The sequence below is a fragment of the Tachysurus vachellii genome, chromosome 5 (genome assembly GCF_030014155.1).
Source record: "Tachysurus vachellii isolate PV-2020 chromosome 5, HZAU_Pvac_v1, whole genome shotgun sequence".
NCBI classification, from domain to species: Eukaryota; Metazoa; Chordata; class Actinopteri; order Siluriformes; family Bagridae; genus Tachysurus; species Tachysurus vachellii.
The window spans coordinates 22,137,187-22,158,731 of NC_083464.1; the positions used below are offsets into that span (position 1 = coordinate 22,137,187).

Consider the following 21,545-nt stretch of genomic DNA (forward strand, 5'->3'; position numbering starts at 1 on the left):
GAAGTCTTCTTCCAGACTACTCCGAAAACATGAGTCTCTCTGACAAGGACAAGAACACCGTCAAAGCTTTCTGGGCCAAGGTCGCCCCTAAGGCTGCAGAGGTCGGTGCTGATGCTCTCTTCAGGTAGGTGCTTGAGTGATACTTTCACTATCCACATCTATTCTTCTTTCAGATCTGAGGACTAATTATTTTCCCTTTTCATTACGCAGGATGCTGACTGTTTACCCGCAGACTAAGACCTATTTTTCCCACTGGAGTGACTTGAGCAAAGGGTCTCCTCAGGTGAAGAACCACGGAAAGACTGTTATGACTGGCGTGGAAGAAGCTGTCAACAAAATCGATGATCTGACCAATGGGTTGATTAGCCTAAGCGAGCTGCACGCTTTCCAGCTGCGTATTGACCCGGCCAACTTCAAGGTAATCTTGCACTATACCATCTTTATTTGCTCTGCCATAATTTTATCTTTTTATTATTATTATTATTATTATTATTATTATTATTATTATTATTATTATTATTATTATTATTATTACAGTTCCAGTCTCATAACATGAGTAATAATAAATAATGATATTTTCCCCTTTCCGTGTAGATCCTAGCCCACAACGTGCTCGTTGTATTGGCCACCATGTTCCCCGCTGAATTTACCCCTGAGGTCCACGTGTGTATGGATAAGTTCCTCGCTGCCGTTGCCCTGGGTCTCTCTGAGAAGTACCGATAAGAAGCTCTGCAGGCAACAGATGGACATCCACATGCATCAGTCCTCTAGATCTAGTCAATGTCTTTGATTGATCTAAATAAAAGCCAAAAATAATTTTGGCATTGGAAACAATACCTGCATTCTCTGGTCCTCTCTATTTTGCATATAATGTCTTCTTATTAGCCGTAGGACTAAATGAAGTTGTAGTGTCCTAACATTAAACCCAAAGAAAGGTTGATTAGTAAATAAGGTGAAAACCATAAAATTTGTCTTAATAAATGAAATAGATTACACAGCAGAATGATACTGGAGTACCGCTGTCAAAAAAGACACAATATTCCTAATAATAAATAAATAAATAAATAAATAAATAAACAACAACAAAAAAAAAAACACAGCAATAAAGAATTAAATATAATTACAATAATAAAAAAATTAAAATGCAATTACGAATACAAATAATTTTACAAAAAATACAATTATAAATAACAAAAAAGTTACAATAAACAATTTAAAATAACTCAATAGTTGCAATTTTAAAAAATGTGGAAAATAGATGAATAGATGTTTGCTTCTATTCAGTAACATTACACTTGCACTACACAATTCCTGCTTTCAGTCAGTGAGTTCATCACATGATACCTTTCGCAAATAAACAGAAGGGAATCATCATATTTATTTATTTTATTACTATTAAAATGTCATCCCCAGACAGACAGCTGTAGAGACGTGAGAAAGGACGGAAAAGGGAGGTGTACCACAAGGTGCCGCTAAAGAATTAATTTTCAATGAGTGGCATGTATGTATAAATGTCACGCGTGAGCTATAAGGAAGTGAAGTGCGTGTGTGAAAGCTGCGTGTGTGCGCAGGACGTGTCTAACTGAGCGCGTTGCTTAAGCGGCGGCTGCCTCTGTGCCTTGTCGCATGGATCCGTCACTGTTAGTGATGTATGACGCATAAGAAATGTAAGAAAGCACGAAAATTGTCATTAAGCTTCTAAGCAGATGTGTACAGGTGTGACTGAAGTTATTGTGGCTAATTACTTACTACATGCAGCAAAAGTGGAAACAGGAGGTCATGAGTTCGAATCCCAGCTCCACCAAGCTGCTACTGCTGGGCCCCTGAGCAAGGCCCTTAACCCTCAGTTGCTCAGTTGTATAAAAAATGCCGTAAATGTAGTGCGTGAATAGAAAGAGAATAGTTTTACGATTTTGTAGATCTTTGATGGGCTGAGATCCAAGAGGACGTGTATTATATCCGTCTAATCCGTCTTTGCTTTGTAGTTGATTTTATTGAACAGTGCATCAATCAAGATTAGACCGTTCATTTTCTAAACTAGCACTAATTAAGAAGAGGAACATCATGTTTCAGTGTAGATTCACTATACTGGCTCTAGTGTGTCAGAGCACAGGCCTTTGAATTAAAAGAGTGACATTACTGAAAAGAAAAAATATCAAGTGTTTGAGGAATTAACTTTTCAGGCATTTAGCAGACACTCTTATCCAGAGTGACTTATTTAATTTTATTTGAATTGATACAACTTAAGGGCTTTGCTCAGGGGCCCAGCAATTGCAGCTTGGTGAACCTGGGATTCGAACACATGACCTTCTGATCAGTAGTCCAACGCTTTAACCACTAGGCTACCACATTTACTGTTGATTGTTCATTTGTCTGCATTTATTTTAGCGTTTCAAGTTTCGTATTTAGGAAATTGATTTACAGCTTTGTGTGGAAAATAAAACACGATTGCTATCTGTATAAACCACCACACGGTGTCGCTAGAGTGCTCAGAGTAGATGACAAACTAAATGTGACCCTGTTCTAGCTCTCTTAGTTTCTCTACACAATAACTAATCATTTCTATTTGATATGTGGTTCGGATTCTTTCCATTATTCGACAGACACGTAAAGAGCAACTAAACAGTCACCATGAACTGCTGAACTGTTTACAACCTACGCGTACTTAAAAATGTTAACTCTTCTTGGTCTTTGGGTATAGAATTTGAAAACGTTTCCCACTCATTAGGTCCGTAAAAATTTCTAATGTATTCATATTTAGTCACAGTAGGAACCGCTTCACTTGTGATATTCTGGTAAATTCACCCTTCTCTATCACATCCTTAACTCACAGTCTATGTTTTAGTTAGTTTTATGTTCCTGGAGTAGATTTTTTTTCTAGATAATGTTCCATTTTACTGAAAAGTTTCATTTGTCATAAATTCGAGAATTTTACATCATGTTTGTGCTCCTCTGACAGCCAGTGAGCCATGCAGACATCAACATTACGAACAGAAGCATTACTGCATTCTCCTGAATATAGAGTGCAAAGGGCAAGGAGTCATTTATCTTGCAAATTTATTAGCTGTTATTTAAAAGCTCTTTGGTGTTTGCACCTCTCACCTGTTTTACCAATGCACTCTAATAAATGTGACTAATGATGTGACCAGAGAGAAAGTACAACAATTAGGGAAATCAAAACAAACAGAGAATTGCCGTTTTCTCAGCTAGATTTCATCTGTCTTGTGGTTTAGTTGTCTCATGAGGCAATAAGCACGGTTTCCTTTATTTTACCCTTGACCCTGACTAAGAATCATTTTATAGAATTTGACCCTTTTCAGCAAACCTTATTTTAGTAAGTTAATGAAGTGTGATTCTGAGGTTTCTGCTTTTACTTTAGAAACGTAAATGTATTTCTTAGTAAATTATAATGTGCCACTGATACTAAACACTTCTCAGTGTTGATGTGTTCTATCAGTAAAACTAGAGTTTGCACTTTATTTTAAAATGTTTGTGTGAAGAATTGCTTCTTCCAGCCTTTTTTTCTCATGTGCCTTTCTGTGTTGTTGCAGAATCCCTGTTCTACTGAATCATCTAAAAGAAACCTTTGTGACTCACTCTTGGCAGTGTCTGTGGGATAATGTGTGTAAATCATCTTGCAATTTTTCTTCCCAGATACATGGAAAGCTTTGGAAACCTGTATGAAAGGGAAAACTTTTCTCCTGCACACACAAGCATCAAATGCACAAACCCATAGCTAGAGCCTGCATAGCGGCTTACTTCAGTGGCTCAGTTATTTTGTCCTGTCTTTGAAAATGTAACCTCTGGGTAATTAAGGGCTAGTTTTTAATTGTTTACTTTTTTAAACCTGTATGACTTAATACGTAAGACGTATTATTTGTCTTTTTTTTATTTTATTTGGCATATAATAGTTGAGTGCGACTCTTGTTATTCATCTGCCATGATGAAAATTGATGTCAATATGCAAATACAACTTTTTTAATCAGTCGACTATTAGCCTTAGTTTATGTTACGATGTTTACAATTGTTACAATGAGTGTGTTTTCAAAGCTTTTATGAAGCTTTGGACTTTTCTAATCAAATTTTAGAACCAAAACTATCTATTTTATAAAAAGGCTTTAGCATGTTAAGGTTAACTTGATCAAGTTAGCTAGTAGGAGGATTTTTGATTTCCAGCCAAAGCAGGTGATCAGTTTGTGTTGCTGTGTGGGTTCTGGAAACTGACTGTAGAAAGAGCCATGCCGGCATGTCTTTGCTAACCCTGCAGCTCCCCCGCCCCGTCAATTCATACTATAATGGACAAAACACATGGGCAGAATGGTGAGAAGCACTTTGTGGTGTGGTGAGGGATTTTTTTAATGACTCACAGTGTAGCAAAGTAGGTAGATGTTTCTCACAGTCAATTCCGAAAACCTGTCTGTGCCAGGAAGCTTTTTGGTGATGATGGTTTTTTTTTTTGGTTTTTTTTTGAGTGAAACCAAGAAAGAACAGAATATTATACCACAGAACAAGTAAATTGTGTTTTGTATGTAATGTGTACTTGTGTGTTTTACGTATCATTATGGTGTTTTACGTATCATTATGTCTACATGATCATTAATAAACTTTTAAGCGCTGCACTTTTGAGGCATAAACTAAATTTTCATGCCCTGTCTTTAGAACACCAACCACTTTGTGGATGTTCAGTAAACACCCTGACCTGGTGTCACCTCATTTAATGCCTGGCAGATGAGTGCTGATAAGCACGGCCTGCAGGTGCACACACACTTACACTAAACAGAGCTTTCTGTCTGGAAAAGCAATGACATACAAAAATTGACTGTTTCCCCAAAATGATTTAGTAAATGGAACATTTATTTTGTTGCCATTAAAGGTGTTTTAATGGCTTATGACAGACTAATGCGTTAGGTTGATGGAGTAGCAGAGATGCTCAGAATCATGGACTTATTATAAAGATAAATTGAATGTTACATTCCAGTTGTGTGCAGTTTTTGCAATTAGTTGTGTAGCTACTTGAATGAACCAAGAAACACACACACACACACACACACACACACACACACACACACAGGTGCTTTTTGAATTAAGATGCTTTAACATGCTTTTGAAGGAAGCTTTGAATGGAAATCATGAAACTAAACAGAGATATGCGATTTCCGGTGTGAGCATGTCGGGCCGAAATCATTTACAAATATAACATTGAGACATATAACATATAACTTCAAATTCACATTTTCTATTGTACAGCACTAGCACTGTCGCTTTACAGTAGCAGCCTATAACATTCTCAAGTCTCAGCACTGATGGCCCCTAAATATCCGCTTTCAACATGAGAGACACTGTCGGCCTACATAAGTTCAAAGTCCTGTTTCCAGGAACTGTGGAAAACGGTTGCTGTGAGATTAGTCCAGTCTTGGTTTAGCTTTCAGCGTCCTGCAGGGAATGGCTGGAGGATGGTGGAGCTCTTGGTTCTCTCTTTGTAGATCCTTACTCAGCAAATAGCACTCTCTCAGCCAGCCTCATGCTGCCCTAGACTTTGTGTGTGTATCTCACATTCCGTGTTCTGTCTTTCTCTCCCTCTTTCTCTCCCTCTTTCTCTTTCTCTCTCTCTCTCTCTCTCTCTCTCTCTCTCTCTCTCTCACACACACACACACACACACACACTCACTCTCTCTCTCACACATACACACACACACCCACACACACCCACCCACACACCCACACACACACATACACACACACACACACACACACACACAGTCTTGCCTGTAGTCACTTGTTATATTTTGATAAACAATCAGCCCATAGCTCTTAGTGCAATATGATATTTAACCCGAAATCTTAAATGCACATTGTTTTTCTTCACTTCACAGTTCTGTTAATGCATAAGTTTAGGAACTGTGCCTGACTGTGTTTAGTTCCAAGAGCAACACAGCGGGGGAGCTGGTGATCGTACGCTGACAGACAGGAGTTGCTCCTCAGGAGGGTCGCACTCTGAATGTGAATTTAGCAGTATGAGTGGTGGAAAAATCACACAGCTGCAGACAAGGGGAGATATATTATTGTCACTCCCACATAGTTTCAAGATCATCTGCTCATGAAAACCTTCAAAGAATTCGAGCTTTTTTTTTTACTACTTAAAGCTAACAATTTTGGAGTATTCAGAGGATTACTATTCTGCATTTCTTTCTCCCAGCTGCAGGAAAGTGTTGGTAAGTGTTAGTTGGCTGGACGTTGCAGCTCAACTTGCAGACTGAGGAGACAGCAGGAGCATCCGTCCTTCTCCTCTGTTGTTTTTGGCCTAGGCTTAGAAGTTCCTCCCCTGCACATTATGTGCTTCCCTACACACACACACACACACACACACACACACACACACACACACCTCAGCCTGCCACCTCTGTATTCTACACACACAGCTGCTGCTCTTCTAGTGACCCTGACTGATGCACACACACACACACACACACACACACCCTCAGACACACACTTACCCATACAGAAATATCCATAGGAAATCTAGTACACTGTTGTGTAATTCTCATCCAGAGAACTGTGCATAAAGAACTCAGAGGAAGTGTATATTTCTGCATAAATTTAAACTTCTCAATCCTCCTGAAGACCTAGCCTGCTGTTGTAGCTGGAAAATCTATTTCTTGCACAAGCACAGAAATGGGGACTGACTCACTTGTTTATCATGTAATATAACATCCGTAAAAGGTATGACTGCATCTGACTCTGCTAAAACACAACCAAATGTTCGGCAGAAGAAGGCCTGAGGGATATCATTAGTATTTAGTCACAGATAAAGTTGATCAAGACTATCCCTATTTATTCAGAACACAATTTTCCATGACTTACTTATTTACCAGATTTAAAAAGAACAATGTGTTTTAAGATGTTTTCTGCTATTTATGCAAATTTGAGATATTAGGATTCATATCAGCAAAGCCATGTGTGACTAAAAATATTATGGTTTTTGCTATTGGACAAGGTTATGGTACATGGACTCAGTTATTTCTTTTCAAATCTGAAAATAAACAGTATAATAATGAGTGATGACAAATTAATTTCTTTAAGAACCAGTTCAAAAGACCTCTGAAGCAAGTAGTTCAAAGATTGTTGCCTTTATTCAGACAGGTTCACAGTTTATTTATTCAAACTTGTCTAATCTTTAGCAGTTTCCCCTTTTTTTTTTTTTTTTTTTTTTGGCAGACAGCCTCAATCGTACTGGATATGGCGTCTGTGTGCAGTCTGTCTGAGTACAGCTTTATCCACAAACTCAAGCAAAATGGTGCCAGCCACATCTGTATAGCTGTCACCTTTCCTGTGTTGTATAAGATACTGTAAGTGTTTGTGGGAGAGGCTTCACATGGAGGATGTGTTCTTACAGTTTTGGAATGTCATCCTAAACTGGAACTTGACCCTGTTAGTCTGCCACCTAGAGCTTTCTGCCTTTCACTTCATTTAACAGCAGATTAGTCCTACAAATCAGAACTCACTAATTCAGTTTCTTTCAGGGTGGAGTTTAAGTAGGAGAGTAATATGTATATTAATTATCATTAAAGCATACTTTAATATCCTGTTATTTTTCCCTGTTGTAAAGTGAATTGGTCAACTGAGAAGCAATTCTTTCCACAACTCAGCTGATACATAATAAAGCAAATAGCAAGGCTTTCATTGATAGGCTCTGGCTCCAGTAGATCTGGCTGTGCACGCACTGCTTAGGGAGAGGCTGTGAAATATTTGGCTCCTGAACTCCTCCTGGCTTTTGAGTCAGTACATGAATCATCATCAATAACTTAGTCGGAGTCAAAAAAAAAAAAAACCCTCTTGTTCGCTCACAAGTCATAAACAGAGAAGCTGATCTTGTATGATGTGGAGTTTAGCATACAGAATATATCCCACATACTTTGTGGCTTGTAAAAATTTGCGAGTATTATCCTTAAAAATGAAGAGCGCCAAGGTCTTTTAACAACAACTCATCAATCTACACAACCTCTGCGTGCAGAATCAAACTGTAGTGTTGCTGTATGTAGAAAGGCAGGCAATGCACATTATCTACAATAATATTGATTTCACTGGAACTGGATAAATATCCATGATATGGACTGCAGTCAGATGCACAGCCAGAAATGGTTTTCTGCTTTGTTTTGTTTACCTATAATACAGAATGAATTCTAAACTTTATATTTACCTTGGGCTTAATGCATCTACATCTACATCATCATGCCTTTATTTTGAGTGATTAATCTACCTTCTTTTTTCCTAATTATAGCCATAGCACTGATCCTTTATGCATAAAACTATAAACTCATATTTAAAAAAAATCTTTTTGAGATGATTATTTTTCTTTGCTTTCCTTAAATACTATCATTGAATCATTCATTATATATTTTACTACAATATTTAATGAAAATTAAAATATATATAATTTTACAAAGATGTTTGATAACATTGCAAAAGACAATGTCTGTTTATATGTTTATATTTTGTGCACAAGCAATTCTTGGGACTTAATGTACTAATCTGATGCTGTTTGCATTCACAAATCATCTGAAAACTTATTTCTTCATCAGAAAATATTATATCGACTGATGACTAAATATGATTATTTGATTGTACACAAGCACGGCAACAAAGACCCAAATCAAGATAGGGTTGCAGTTGAGTGCATAGCTGCATAGTTTATTTAAAAATCACAATGAAAAAGAGGCTGTTTCTTGCCACAAGATAATTCAAAACATAAGGTAAACTGAATAGCGAAGATTCTTTGTCGTGACCCACTTTGTGTCAAGACATGATGTTGAGAAAAGCAGCATGTTATGCCTGGAAGATTTATGTGTAGAAGAAGTTATGTGTAGAAGAATAGAAATAAACTGGCCAAACAGTGTGACAGAGTTTGAGTGAGATTTCAGGAAGAATGCAGGTTAATCTTACAGAGCATACAAAAAAGTCTGGGGTTTGCAGTTATAAAGGCGAGATGTTAGGAAATATTTGTATTACATGCAAAACTACTGACCTATACACTCTGTGCCATTAGCTGATATTAATAGTAAGTACAGTTCAGACTAAATCGTGTTAAAACAGAACACTACTCTCCTAAGTAGTACGTAGAATTATGACGCACAATTTGGACACATGCGTACTATTGACTTGGACAGTATGAAGAGTATGTAGTTTTGTCCGCACGTTCCGTCACCCCTCCTTCTCACGTAGCGGCCTACGCTTCATTGGCCAATCAACTTTCTCTCCTCCAGCTATAAGAGCGACCCAACTTTTTCTCCCAAGTAAACTTTTTTTTCTGTCGCATGGAAACCTGGATACATTTTCATAGTTTTTGTTATATAAAAGTTTCATACCAAATTACGTTATTCCAGCGCAACCCAATGAGGGAATAAACGCGCCGTCTTGTCTCGCCTCGGAAATAAAGAGATGCCCGACGAAGCTGTGCAAGACGGATCGAGCTGCCCCGTGTCTCCGACGGACAGCGTCCCAAGCAGCAGCGAAGGCGAACTCGAGCGACACACCAAGAAGAGCGTGCGGAAAAGACGCTCGAGCCGCAAGGACACCGAGGACTCGGATAGCTCTGTGCCGGGAAAAAGAGGGAAGAAACCGTGCAGCGGAAGCGGGGGAAGCAGCGGCAGCCCGCCGTCTATCGAGGAGCTTCACACGCAGCGTGTCATGGCTAACGTGCGCGAACGGCAGAGGACGCAGTCCCTAAACGAGGCCTTCGCAGCACTGCGTAAGATCATCCCCACGCTCCCATCTGACAAGCTCAGCAAGATCCAGACACTTAAGCTCGCCGCACGTTACATTGATTTCCTGTGCCAGGTCCTGCAAAGCGACGAGCTCGACTCAAAGATGGCAAGCTGCAGCTACGTGGCCCATGAGCGCCTCAGCTACGCGTTCTCCGTGTGGCGCATGGAGGGAGCCTGGTCCATGTCGGCGTCTCACTAGCGCGCGCCACGAACTCAAGACGCATCGGACGACTCGAGGCGCTGAACGGTACGGTACCCTTTTTTATTTTCTATAAATAAAATATTAACAAGGACCCCAAACAGGATGCTTTCTTGTGTTTTCTCATCTAGAGTAAATCACGCACCGGCCCGAGCACAATTTGGGTTTGTGTGCGCATAAGTCTCGCAGTTACTGATACTCTGTTGCTTTGCTGGCCATAAGATAATATGGACTGCTTTACCTCATCGTTGGCATATTCGAGTTATTTTCATTTTTCCCAAGTACTAAAATTGTGATACACTAAATGTCGGCACGAGTCTAATCCATGTTCTGATTTACAGGTGACTGTGGTCTTTGCTGACAAGGCAAACGTGGAGCGAAGTTTAAGAACAATGCTGGATACTTCCATCTATTTAAATAGTAAGAAAAAGACTTTCGTGGACGCTTCAGCAGCGTAAAGCAGAACTTCATGGAGAGGAGGCCGCAGACGATGCCTTCTGATCCGCTTGGTACAAAGTTCTAGTTTTGACGCTGAATGTCTTTAATGTGTGCACGATACGCACCTTTACATCGAGAACAGCAGAAACCGCAAACTGCATTCAGGAGCTTTTTCAGAAGACTTCTTTGGACTTCTTTGGTACTGAATTAAATTAGAACGTGTAGTTCGAACTTTATTTATTTATTGTTGACAAGTGCTGTCAAAATGTGCCAAATGTGTTTGTGTTTTCAAAATGAATCCCTATTTTTATTACTTTTGTAAATAAATGTGCATTTTTGCAATAAAGACGAATTTTAAAAGAACATAATCTTTTATTTTGACAAGTTCAGATTTACAGTGTCTTCAGATATATACTATATAGAGAGAAAGAATATATTGTTTTCTAAAACATTACTACTACTACTACTACTACTACTACTACTAATAATAATAATAATAATAATAATAATAATAATAATTTTATAGGCTTAGAAAAGTACATTTTACTTCGGCATGCAATGAAATTTCTCAGAATTTGCTTTTCCACAATATACATAATTATTAACAAACTACAGTTTTAACTGTAATTCGGATAATTTGAAAAATGGTTAATTTATTATTTGCAGTAGGGAGCCTGGGGATCACAATATTGCAGCTAATTCCTAAGTATTATACATGAATGTATATACATGCTGCATTAGCTACATTGATATTGGGGCCCTGTATCAGTTCTAGGGCCTTTTATAGATGCAGACCACATTTTATAGATGCAAACGACATGTCGATGGTAGCAATACATTTTCAATTCTCGTTTCTTGAAGGCATTTATAGTTTATTCGTGGTGTTGTATCACCTGTGTTTTTTTCCCAGTTTTTCAAGTTTCTAGTTCAGTATCTCAGTGTCTTAATTACGTCCCCTGTTTTCGTATAATTACAGTTTAATATAAAAGGCAAAAACATTTAGTGAATATCTAATTTTTATATATATATATATATATATATATATATATATATATATATATATATATATATATATATATATCATTAAATCAAAAGCTTGCTTTCTTATAATTCTTTTTAATTCTTTCTTTTAAATGCTTTCTTTTGGTTTCCTTTAACAAGCAACACATTTTCCTTTTGACGAATCTTTCAGAGAAATTTAGGTATTTGTGTGTGTGTGTGTGTGTAGGTGAGTGAGCGCGTGTGCGCGCGCGCGCGCGTGTTTACACTCCGCACTGGGCTTGAAGTCCCGCTGACGGCCTTCAGTCTGGGAAAGTGCTTTAGCTGAGTGCACGCGTGCTGGAGCCTTTGGCCGAAAAGCGCGTGCGCGTTTGAAGGTGTGTAATTGGCCTTTGAGGCACCTACGGAATTTCCAGATGTGTATGAAACCGAAGCTGCCTTCAGCCGCCACTGGAAGGTGGACTATAGGTTAAACTCTCATGTACACACAGATTGCTTTTACGACAAAAAGCCAAGGCTCAATATTAGCATAAAGTAATATTACATTTCTCTTAGGGGAAAATCACTAAAAGAGCTGCAAATGTGTTTAATATAGTCCCATTACCCCAATTCCTTGTCCTAATATCTTAACGTCGCGTCTTACAGCCTATTTAGAGCTTTGTTTGTCATTTTGTGATTTCCCCTTATACTGTTTGTTGTAATAATAGGATATGTAAATATGCAAACATATTTATATAAGAAAAAGATGAAACTGGAGTTCATTTTCAGTTGTAAAGAATTTGGCAGATGCACGTTAGAGGCACACGAATGAGGCTTATTTTGAACAGATGTTAGCATTTTCGTGTCACGTGAATGGAACAGATGTTCAGAGGCCGAGGACCGCCTTTGAATTCACTCCACACGAAAAATGAGCTTTAAAACAAAGCTTTTGCTTTCACTCACTATGAGAAAGACTGCTCCGAGTGACTGGCCGCCTTCAGGGATTCCAGTTCAGAAGAGATGAAAGAGTTTTGTGTTGAAAAAGACTGAAGATTACGGTGTGGAGATGGAACTGGAGACAAAAAGAGTGTGGGATGAGCTGCTAGTAGAATAAAAAACCTCTTCATTACAGGTACTGATGCAAACAAACTCAATTCTGCTCATCGTTGTGCAATAGCCTATTAAAATTATATTACATACACATTTTATGTATACATGTTATGTATATATAACTATCAGTTTAAAATCAACTGTATTTTAAGTCTGCAAATGTGAATTAATATCAGTAAAATGTGCTCTGTAATAATCTACAAAATAGATAATTTATGCATCTTCTTTATTATTATTATTATTATTATTATTATTATTATTATTATTATTATTATTATTATTATTTAGGCAACCAATGCATATCAATGTCTTTTCTGTATTACTGTATTAAATGTAATATCGCCATGGTGACTTTTGATGATTAGAAATATTGTCAAGACAAATAAGATGACTAAAATTATAAGAGAATTATATGTGGGGAAAAAACAAGTTGTAAGAGTTGGTGAGCCTGATCAGTGGCCTGATTCATGCGTAACGTATAATTTGTCAAAACATTCAGTATACAGGAATTAATATTTATTAATAATAAAGTTAGGTTTTAAATATATTGGTAACCATTAAAAAATGTTGTTTTTCAGTTAAGATACATCGCTATGTAAAGATTCTAGATTTTTTGAACATCTTTGATTTTCACAAAAGCTGTATGGCAAAAACATGTACGCTCTAATTCTGCTTCAGTGTCATGGATAGATTTTTAGTAACAGTTTATTGTCTTATTGTCTTCACTTTAACTGGCTTTGCTTGCAAGTGTTAAGAAGTGTTTTGCAGTGTCTCTGATGTATTCTGTAATGATCATATATTAGTTTATATTAGTACTTGAATTAATATGAAATAATATTTTTTGTTTTATTTATTTATTAATTTATTTATTTTTAATTGTTATTTTATTCATTGTCCATTTTTAATTAGTTATTTTTTGTAAGCCATTTATATCGCTTTCTCTTAGATACATGTCATACCATGAAATAAAAAAAGACCGGAACTCTTTTCCGGTCTGAATGAACAGCTGTGAGCCATTTTGTGATGTTTAGATAACTAATAAAATAATTATAATCCACAGATTTTTATTAATGAAAGAAAATCTGATTTTGTGTAATAAATGCAGAGTTTATGAAGACATAGCAATGCAATACAAATGGCTGAAAATAGCATAAAAACCACAGGTTAGCACAGATTAAAAAAGATATAAACAGACAGTGAGTTATGTTGCATAAAACTGTCAGTGATAATTAAATGATAAATGGTGTAAGTAATAGGAGATACCATAATCCAACAAGGATCTGGAAAATACATGCGTGTGTACTTTTCAATAATTTATTCCAGTGGGTATCTGTAAACCCAATGGCCTGTTTTCTCAGTTTAGTCCAACGGAACAAAACAATTATAAGTGCACAGTCATTAAGATGGAACATTTTTATCCAAAAAAGCAGTGAGTGATTGCTTAGTCAGAGAGCTGGTCTGATTCAGAATGTGTGTTGGTACTTTAATATGCCTTGATGAGTAGCTATGGCACAGTCATCACTCATGTTACAATTTGGCCTGCTGGAATAGCACTGCTGAGGATTGAGGCTAACAGAGTGTCAGAGGTCCTCTTTCAGACCCATCCAAAAGAACAAGTGTAAGGAGGTTTGAAGGTTGTGTTTGCACAGTGCTCCAAGCTCACCACCCAGGCTGCAGACAGCACAAGCATCCCTCTGCCTCTGGGGCATACACAATGATGTCACACACAGGAAATGGATGGAGAGACTTGGCACCTCTCAGGTTTGGCTGAGCATCCATTGGCTCCCTACCACGCTGTAAAAATAAACAGGCAATCAGAATGCCGCACAAGAAGTACACAAAGCTGTCATGGAGTTTCATGGATCATAAAAGTAGGGTTTTTACATCAAGAGGACTATTTATTTGTGCAGGCTGGTTGTCTGTAAATAACCTTGTCTTTCTCAAGATGGACTGTCTAAACATAAAACTGAGATTAAAACAGTTTATATTCCGAGCTGCGACCTCAAACCTTCCTGTTAATGTTTAGTCATATGACTGGATACTTAACTGAGAATAAATGAGAGAAAATGGGTTGGGAAAGGATTACAAGAAGTACAATGGTGAAGCTTTCCATTATGACTGGGTATGCCCAAACATACCCTTGTTTAAAATGTAAATTCAGTATTTTATATAAAGCATAATGCAGGCTGTTTCTATTATTATTATTTTGTTGTTGTTCAAATGTAAGCAATATAATTAAGCACAAAGTATTTTTCAAAACAACTGAATAAACAAATGTGCTCTCATATAGATTCCATTTCAGATTGTTGAGTAGGAGATGGCTGTATTTTTTAAGGCTTTACATCACTACAGTCTTTTACACTATTTTATTTGTCCCTTTATTTTACATGTATAAACATACAGGTGATGACAAAATAGACAAAATTTTGTATAAACATACAGGTGATGACAAAAACAGGCATCATCACTTGCTGTAGCGTTCAGTATTTCTCTGAGACTGAATAACTATAAATGAGACCTGGTCCTTGTATTACTTTGCCACTCATAATTCTTGTATAAGGACAACATATAATCTCTATATAGTCATCTACCTAACAGAGCAAATGTGTAAGGGCTGGCGAATTTTTAAACATTTCGTCTGTTGGTTTTTTTTTTTCGGTTACATATTAAAGATTTAATAAAAAGAACGTTTTAATAGTTTATTTCTGTTCATTTTAGTGGAACTTGCAGTCTCTAGTGCACGAGTTATTAAAACATGTACAAAAATCCATTTGTTTAAATTCTATTTTAATATCCTTTTATTTTACACAAGCTACACTACATTTGATATTTCATATGCAGTCCGACCAGCCTGTTTTGATTTCTGTACCTATAACACAAACCTGACAATTACCATATTTAGCACTTTAAGTGAATTTAAAGCTGTTCTAAGTATTACCAGTTTAGCCAATTAAATCACTTTATTGTTTAAGAATCAGACAATATACAGCTAATGAGCTTACCAGTTGGATGGCCTGTGCCATCTTCAGTGGCCTGAGGGTAATTAGCCTAAAGAGGCTTCCAGCTCCTTCCCAGTGGGGTCGGCCCCACATCGGCCACTAATCTCCATGCACTCATTAACCTGAAGCCCACCGGAGCCCCTAAGACAGACCACCTCTTACTGCCATGAGGCCAAGATAAGTGACGTGTTGTTCTTGAGCATTACAATGATTCTCCTTTTTCTTCCTCTGTCAGGAAGCTTAATCTGCATTAACAGCCAAAAAAGAAGCCTTGTGACAAAACAGAGTGATATTCTTCTAAGTAAAATGTGTTTAACGTGGAATATCTTATAGCAACTTATAGCACACATAAGCATCCTGGCCATTTGTATAATTAACAGTGGACACTATTATACATTAAGTATGTAAGTATATTAGGCCATAGTTTCATCTTAAACTATATTATTCTTGCCTTCTTTGTAGACTAGTATAATAATATTGGTTGTTTTATATGTCATATGTCATGACTAGAGTTTTTCAATATTTCTGTCAGATTTTGATCAAACAGAAACTTTTTTATTATTAAGATCCACAGTTTAGAGCAGGAAATAATTATTATGCTATGCAATTTGATGAAATGTTCTTTACTTCATTGCAAACTTTTTAAAACGTTAAAGATGGCTTGTGATGGAATAGCTGACATTGACATCTTCATTTCTGCCCATTCATCATAACATTGTTAATATGCATGTACTGGATTGACATTTTCAGGTAGGTCACACGGTGAGTGAATAGAGGATCAATTACTTGTGTCAGATTGGGTCACTAAGTATGTTAAATGGATGTTAAGTGGATTGTCTGTATCCTGGTTTTAGGCATGGCCCCAGGCCACAGTCATCAGTCTGTCACCTTTCAGTGCCTTTATTCAGGTTCCCTGTGTAAAAACTGTTTTGGCTTAACATTTACCACTGTTCCTATTCAATATACAAAATATAATATAGTATTAATATTCTCCTGTCTATTCTTTTTATATTCTTTTCTTTTAAGTTACCTCTTACATTTATTTGCACTTTTAAAGAACATAGATACAGAGTTATGTTTGTCTTACTATAATCATTGATACAGAGCTGTAAGTTTCTCAGGCATTTCCCGTCAGACAAGCCCACTGAAAATCTACTTCAATAGTCTTATCTAAAGTTTTCAAAATCCATTTACATTTATTAATAATCTCCATCACAATCATACACTTAATTTAAGCCAAGCCTGTATATGTGGACTAATGTTGCACATTTTGATTAGACACCACTGGATGTGATGAAAATCTTTTTTGTGTGCTCCTTTGCACACTAGGACTAAGGAAGAAATCAATCATTGTTGACTTCCCCAACAGTCATGTTGTATTCAACACTGGCATCATGAAAAAGAGTGGGAAAGAGCATTCAAACTGTCTACAGACATTAAAGCATAGCAAAGCACATCTGTTCTACAGGTTACACTTTAAGGATTTCACAGATCAATCAAAATGTAACTGCTATGAAATGTACTTTAGTCTCCAAAAATTATAAAGATGCACGAGAAGCCTTAGTATTGGAAGACGCGATATTTGATGGACACCGTGGAAACTTTTCACTAATCGAAGACTTATCATATGTTTAAATTATAGGTTTTTTTTAAAAATGATTTTTTACTCATTGAAGAGAATTGCAGGAAATTCTCCCAGAGATACTAAAGTGTACTCTCTAGATTTAACCATTTTGTTCTAAGTGTGTACCTGTAGCCGTATTACACTTACTGTATAGGGTTACTAGTTGCAAATACTCGCTTTCTTTTTTACTAATTTCTTTACATATTGTGTCTCTTCCTCTAGCGTAAACAATAATTTTAGGCAGCATATCGATTACTTTCAAGAGTATTAACCTATTCATTTTAATCTACCCTAACCTATTCCATTGTTAGCTCTCTGTTGCTTAACACAGCGCTATATCCTGGGGCGGCCATGGTGCTGTTTCAGCAATTCCTGATTGCAGCTTTAAGGCCATGATAGCACTCTGAAGGCTGTAATGCTCTTTGTCCAATTGATCCCTGTGGGAGACTCTGTTAAACAATCCCCTATCATTTTCTGTGCAAATGCACAGGATGACACCAACTTCTCACTTATCTCTATCCAGAAACACTGAGTCCCCAGAGTGCTGGTTTCGGCCCATGGTGTGGTGAACCTGGCTGCTACTGACCTAGGTACTAAATCAAGTTCAAAGCAGAACTTTGTGTGCTTGCAGGTATTATGTTTCATGTATGATTTTGGGAAGTGGACAGCCTGCCTGGAGTTTGGTCCACCCCTGGGCTCCTCTCTTGATTCCTCACAGCTTGAGCTCGGTTTGGGCGACATGACCTCAGGGCAGGACATACTGCATTTCTGCTTCTAACTCAATAACATTAATCTGGTCACGGTGCAGTTTTCTTTCTTGTATTTTTTTTTTACAACTGTCTCATTTGCTTAACTTGGTATATTCTTTGGAAAAACTTATAAATTAAAACAAAGATTTAAAATGGTCCATTAAGTTATTTAAAAAAAAAAAAAAGTCTTGTGTTTCAAGCCAGGCTGCTTTGATATTCCAAACACACATAGCACATGACTGATAAGACAGAGGTATGGAGCAGTGCGGATTAAAGAATGGAGGCAAGGCAGAACATAACACTGTTTTAAAGTTCAATTGCCTGGCTCTCTGATCATGTTGATAAGAAAGTCTGATAAACAGCGGCACTCACGCAATGGGCAGTCTATGCCACAGTATTTAGAGCCCCTGATGCTATGGTGGTATGGGAGAGTAATTACTACCTCTTGCCCCATGCTACACCACATTAATTCTTGATGGGCTATAGCTCAGTGCTAACTACCATCCTTGAATGAAATTCATTTCCACTACCATCTCTCTCAAAGTCCCATTTAAAATGATGACCAGAAAGAAACCAGTAGAGTAAAAGAGCAGGATCTGTAGCTTTCTTTAAGCATAAACAAATGTAGAAGATAAAGTAGTGTTTGAGGGCCGGATAACTACAGTATGGTGTGTCAATATTGTTAAGTATTTAAAAGGTTGTCTTTAACCTTTCGCAAAAATAATGATGTTATCTTTTCAATCATAATTCATTAAAAGTAGAAACATGCAACATACATGTTACTTACTAATTAAATTACAAATTAAATCCTAATCATCCTAATTTCTTTAAAACATTTACAACAACATTGCCGATAAAGCTGATAAAACTAAGACACATTAAGGAAGAAGCAATGGGAGTGACTATTAGTTAGACACTTAATCCTTAGTCCCATATTTTATAATCTATCATTATAACATATAGTAAGGGTTTCATCATAAAAGAGTATTGAACTAAGTTTGGGACAGTGAGGTAAAAATACTGTGTAGTAATTGTATTGTGTTCAATATGTTTCCTTTTGAGGTACATTTAAAAGCAAAGTTCATCATTACCAAGAGTCTCAAGGTGAAACAACTGCTTTTCCTGCAGTGACCTTTGATCGAGGGCCCGAAATATGAAAAGGCCCACAGCACATAAAATAGCTGCATTCCTCTGTAGTAAAGTCAGCAGTAAAGCTTGCTAATTAGAGCTACCATGGTTACTGCGTCAAACAGCGGCGGCAGGGCTGAGAACACGGCTACGACATCAAACAGCTCCAGAACGACAGACTCCTGCATAGGCTGAACAGAACCTGGTTTGAATTAAGCGACTTCCACACTCGCCTGGCAAATGTGTACTCCAGAGGGAGACGGGGAAAAAAAAGGGGAAGAAAGAGACAAAGTGAGAAAGGGCCCAAGCTGAACTTTGCTGGATTTCATTAGACTCAATTATCTTATCTGTTTTGTTTCAAAGGCTGACCCGAGGGGCGGGCAGCAGTCGGGCGAGTTCACTGATATGTTGAGATTGTGTTCACTGGGAGTCTGCGTCCCGCCAACTCGGTCATTACAACACTCAGACTCCCTGCCTAAGGTGCTCAAATATTTGTGTGCTATTGTAAATAATTTTTCATTTTTTTAACCTCCCCCAAGCAAACAAGGTTTTGGTTTACGTGCCTTTTCTTTTTCCTTTTTTTTTTTTTTTTTTTGAAAACTAATACATTTTTGCCCACTTAACGAATTCCATCTGACATTTCAGCTGCATGTGTGTCTATTTTTAAACACTGCAATCTTTCCAAGATTTATTTTGACTAAGTAAGATACAATCGCTTCACCTCTTATCTACTTCCTATCCACCTTTGTTCGCCTAAAACACATAGGCAATCTACTTTTATTTTAACACGACTTACACATTGAGCATAATGTCTCGTATTTTAAAGCTATTGCACGCAAGGTAAAAATCTGGCAAGCATTTAGATGTTCCGTTCCTAGAATCTGTCTAGGGCTTCATCTGTAACTTCGCTGTGACACAGGGAATTCTTTGGCAAATTGATATACTGTATTAGATGGCAGTTCAAAGCATCCACCCAGTAATTACATAACCGCTTGCTCATTTAGACTGTGATTTTCCACACACATTATTCTTACTTCAGTACAAGGATACACATTTCTGTGCGTGGGCCACCGGGAACCTTTCTTTGTATAGTCAATGGATAAACATTTTGAACAACTGCTTTTAAAATAATTACATAGATGAGTCTATAAACAAATACATATTTAGTCGTTGTAACAGTAGCAGAATCTGCATTGTTTAACTGGTCTATAATGATATATTCCAGGAAATTATGCAATTAACTATTACAGCTTGGAAGACATTGTTCTGGTTGGCTATGGAAATGCAGGGTATTTGCAATACAAGTCGGTGTACTGTAATGTACTCTCACTCTGCAAGCTGAGCTGTTCACTGTAAAGTAGCAGACCAGCTGTCCAAGCAGTATGGGTGCTGTGTGCCTGCTCCCACACTGTGGCTCAGAGAAACACCAACCTAGAAATTACACAGCGTGCTCTCTATGGAAGATCATCAAACAGAATGTTAAGCAGGGGCCTCTTCATGAGCACTGACAAGGCACCCAGTATTTCTTCATATCGACACCCGGGGCTTGCATGGTCCCACAGGTCAATTTCAGGTAATCAAACAATGCAGCAGCCCGTCACACTACCTAGAGAAGGCAGAGCTAATCAGGCAGGAGCTCACTGATCTGAGATGGAGGGAGCAGGAAAGGCTAGAGGACTTGGGGCTGAAATAGAGAAGCCACCTCATCAAGAGGCTCCTTTCCCTCTCAGACGAGGTTGCCTTCATCATAGGTCCACCAGGAAATGCACAGGACGGCAAGGTCACCACCAATTGGCCTGCTGTGTGTTGTTGCCATGGCAAACATCCCAAGGGCCAATGAAAGCAGATGACATGAACAATAATATGAGGTGTAATCACCAAGGCCTTTCCTTTAACATTCCTCCTCTTCACATCATTTCATCCACCCATTTCTTTTAGTCACAAAACAAAAAACTTATCTTGGAAGAGCTTGCTATCTTTAGTCAGATAACCTTATATAAGCAAGGTCTGAGTGAACCCAGGCCTCATTTTACAAATACTTAAAATGGGGAAAACTAAATACCAGGTAATGGTGAAGGGTAAGATCCACTGTAGCACTGGGATCTCTGAGACAATCTCATAGAAGCAATCACTGAGAGATCCAATTCCTCACTTTGTGCCATTGCATAAGAGACACTCCAGAATGCAACTCAGCCTTTGCCATTAATGACTTATTAACTGCCAGCAGTTCGTAAACTATATATATCTATTACAATGAGACCCTTCAAATAGATCATGCTGAGAAAAGATAAGCATCTTTACTTGTTTAAACAGCCCAGTGTATGTAATTACTCCAGTTCAACAACATTCATAAACTAATGTGTTATCTATTAGCATCTCCCCTGCCTGCTCTATACACTGTGTTAGATCTAGAAATGTGATTGCCATGGAATAGCAGCACAGTCTCAAAGCACCATTCTAAAAAGACTGACCTCAGACCATTTAGTGAAACAATCCAAATGCAACCTCCTCCCAAATCTTAACACTCAACATTAGGACGTATCAGTGTTGTTTTCTCCG

General features: G+C 37.6%; 2 protein-coding genes across 2 annotated transcripts; both read left to right on the top strand.

Annotated features, from left to right (window-relative positions):
• On the top strand, window positions 1–834 carry LOC132845339 (hemoglobin embryonic subunit alpha-like). Its single transcript, XM_060869296.1, has 3 exons — window positions 1–124; window positions 211–418; window positions 595–834. Exons 1-3 carry the CDS (start codon window positions 30–32, stop codon window positions 721–723), a joined length of 432 nt encoding a protein of 143 aa, XP_060725279.1. The 5' UTR covers window positions 1–29; the 3' UTR covers window positions 724–834.
• An 8,480-nt stretch (window positions 835–9,314) lies between these two features.
• twist1b (twist family bHLH transcription factor 1b) lies at window positions 9,315–10,730 on the top strand. Its single transcript, XM_060869297.1, has 2 exons — window positions 9,315–10,008; window positions 10,302–10,730. Exon 1 carries the CDS (start codon window positions 9,436–9,438, stop codon window positions 9,958–9,960), a length of 525 nt encoding a protein of 174 aa, XP_060725280.1. The 5' UTR covers window positions 9,315–9,435; the 3' UTR covers window positions 9,961–10,008; window positions 10,302–10,730.
• The last annotated feature ends 10,815 nt before the right edge of the window (window positions 10,731–21,545 follow it).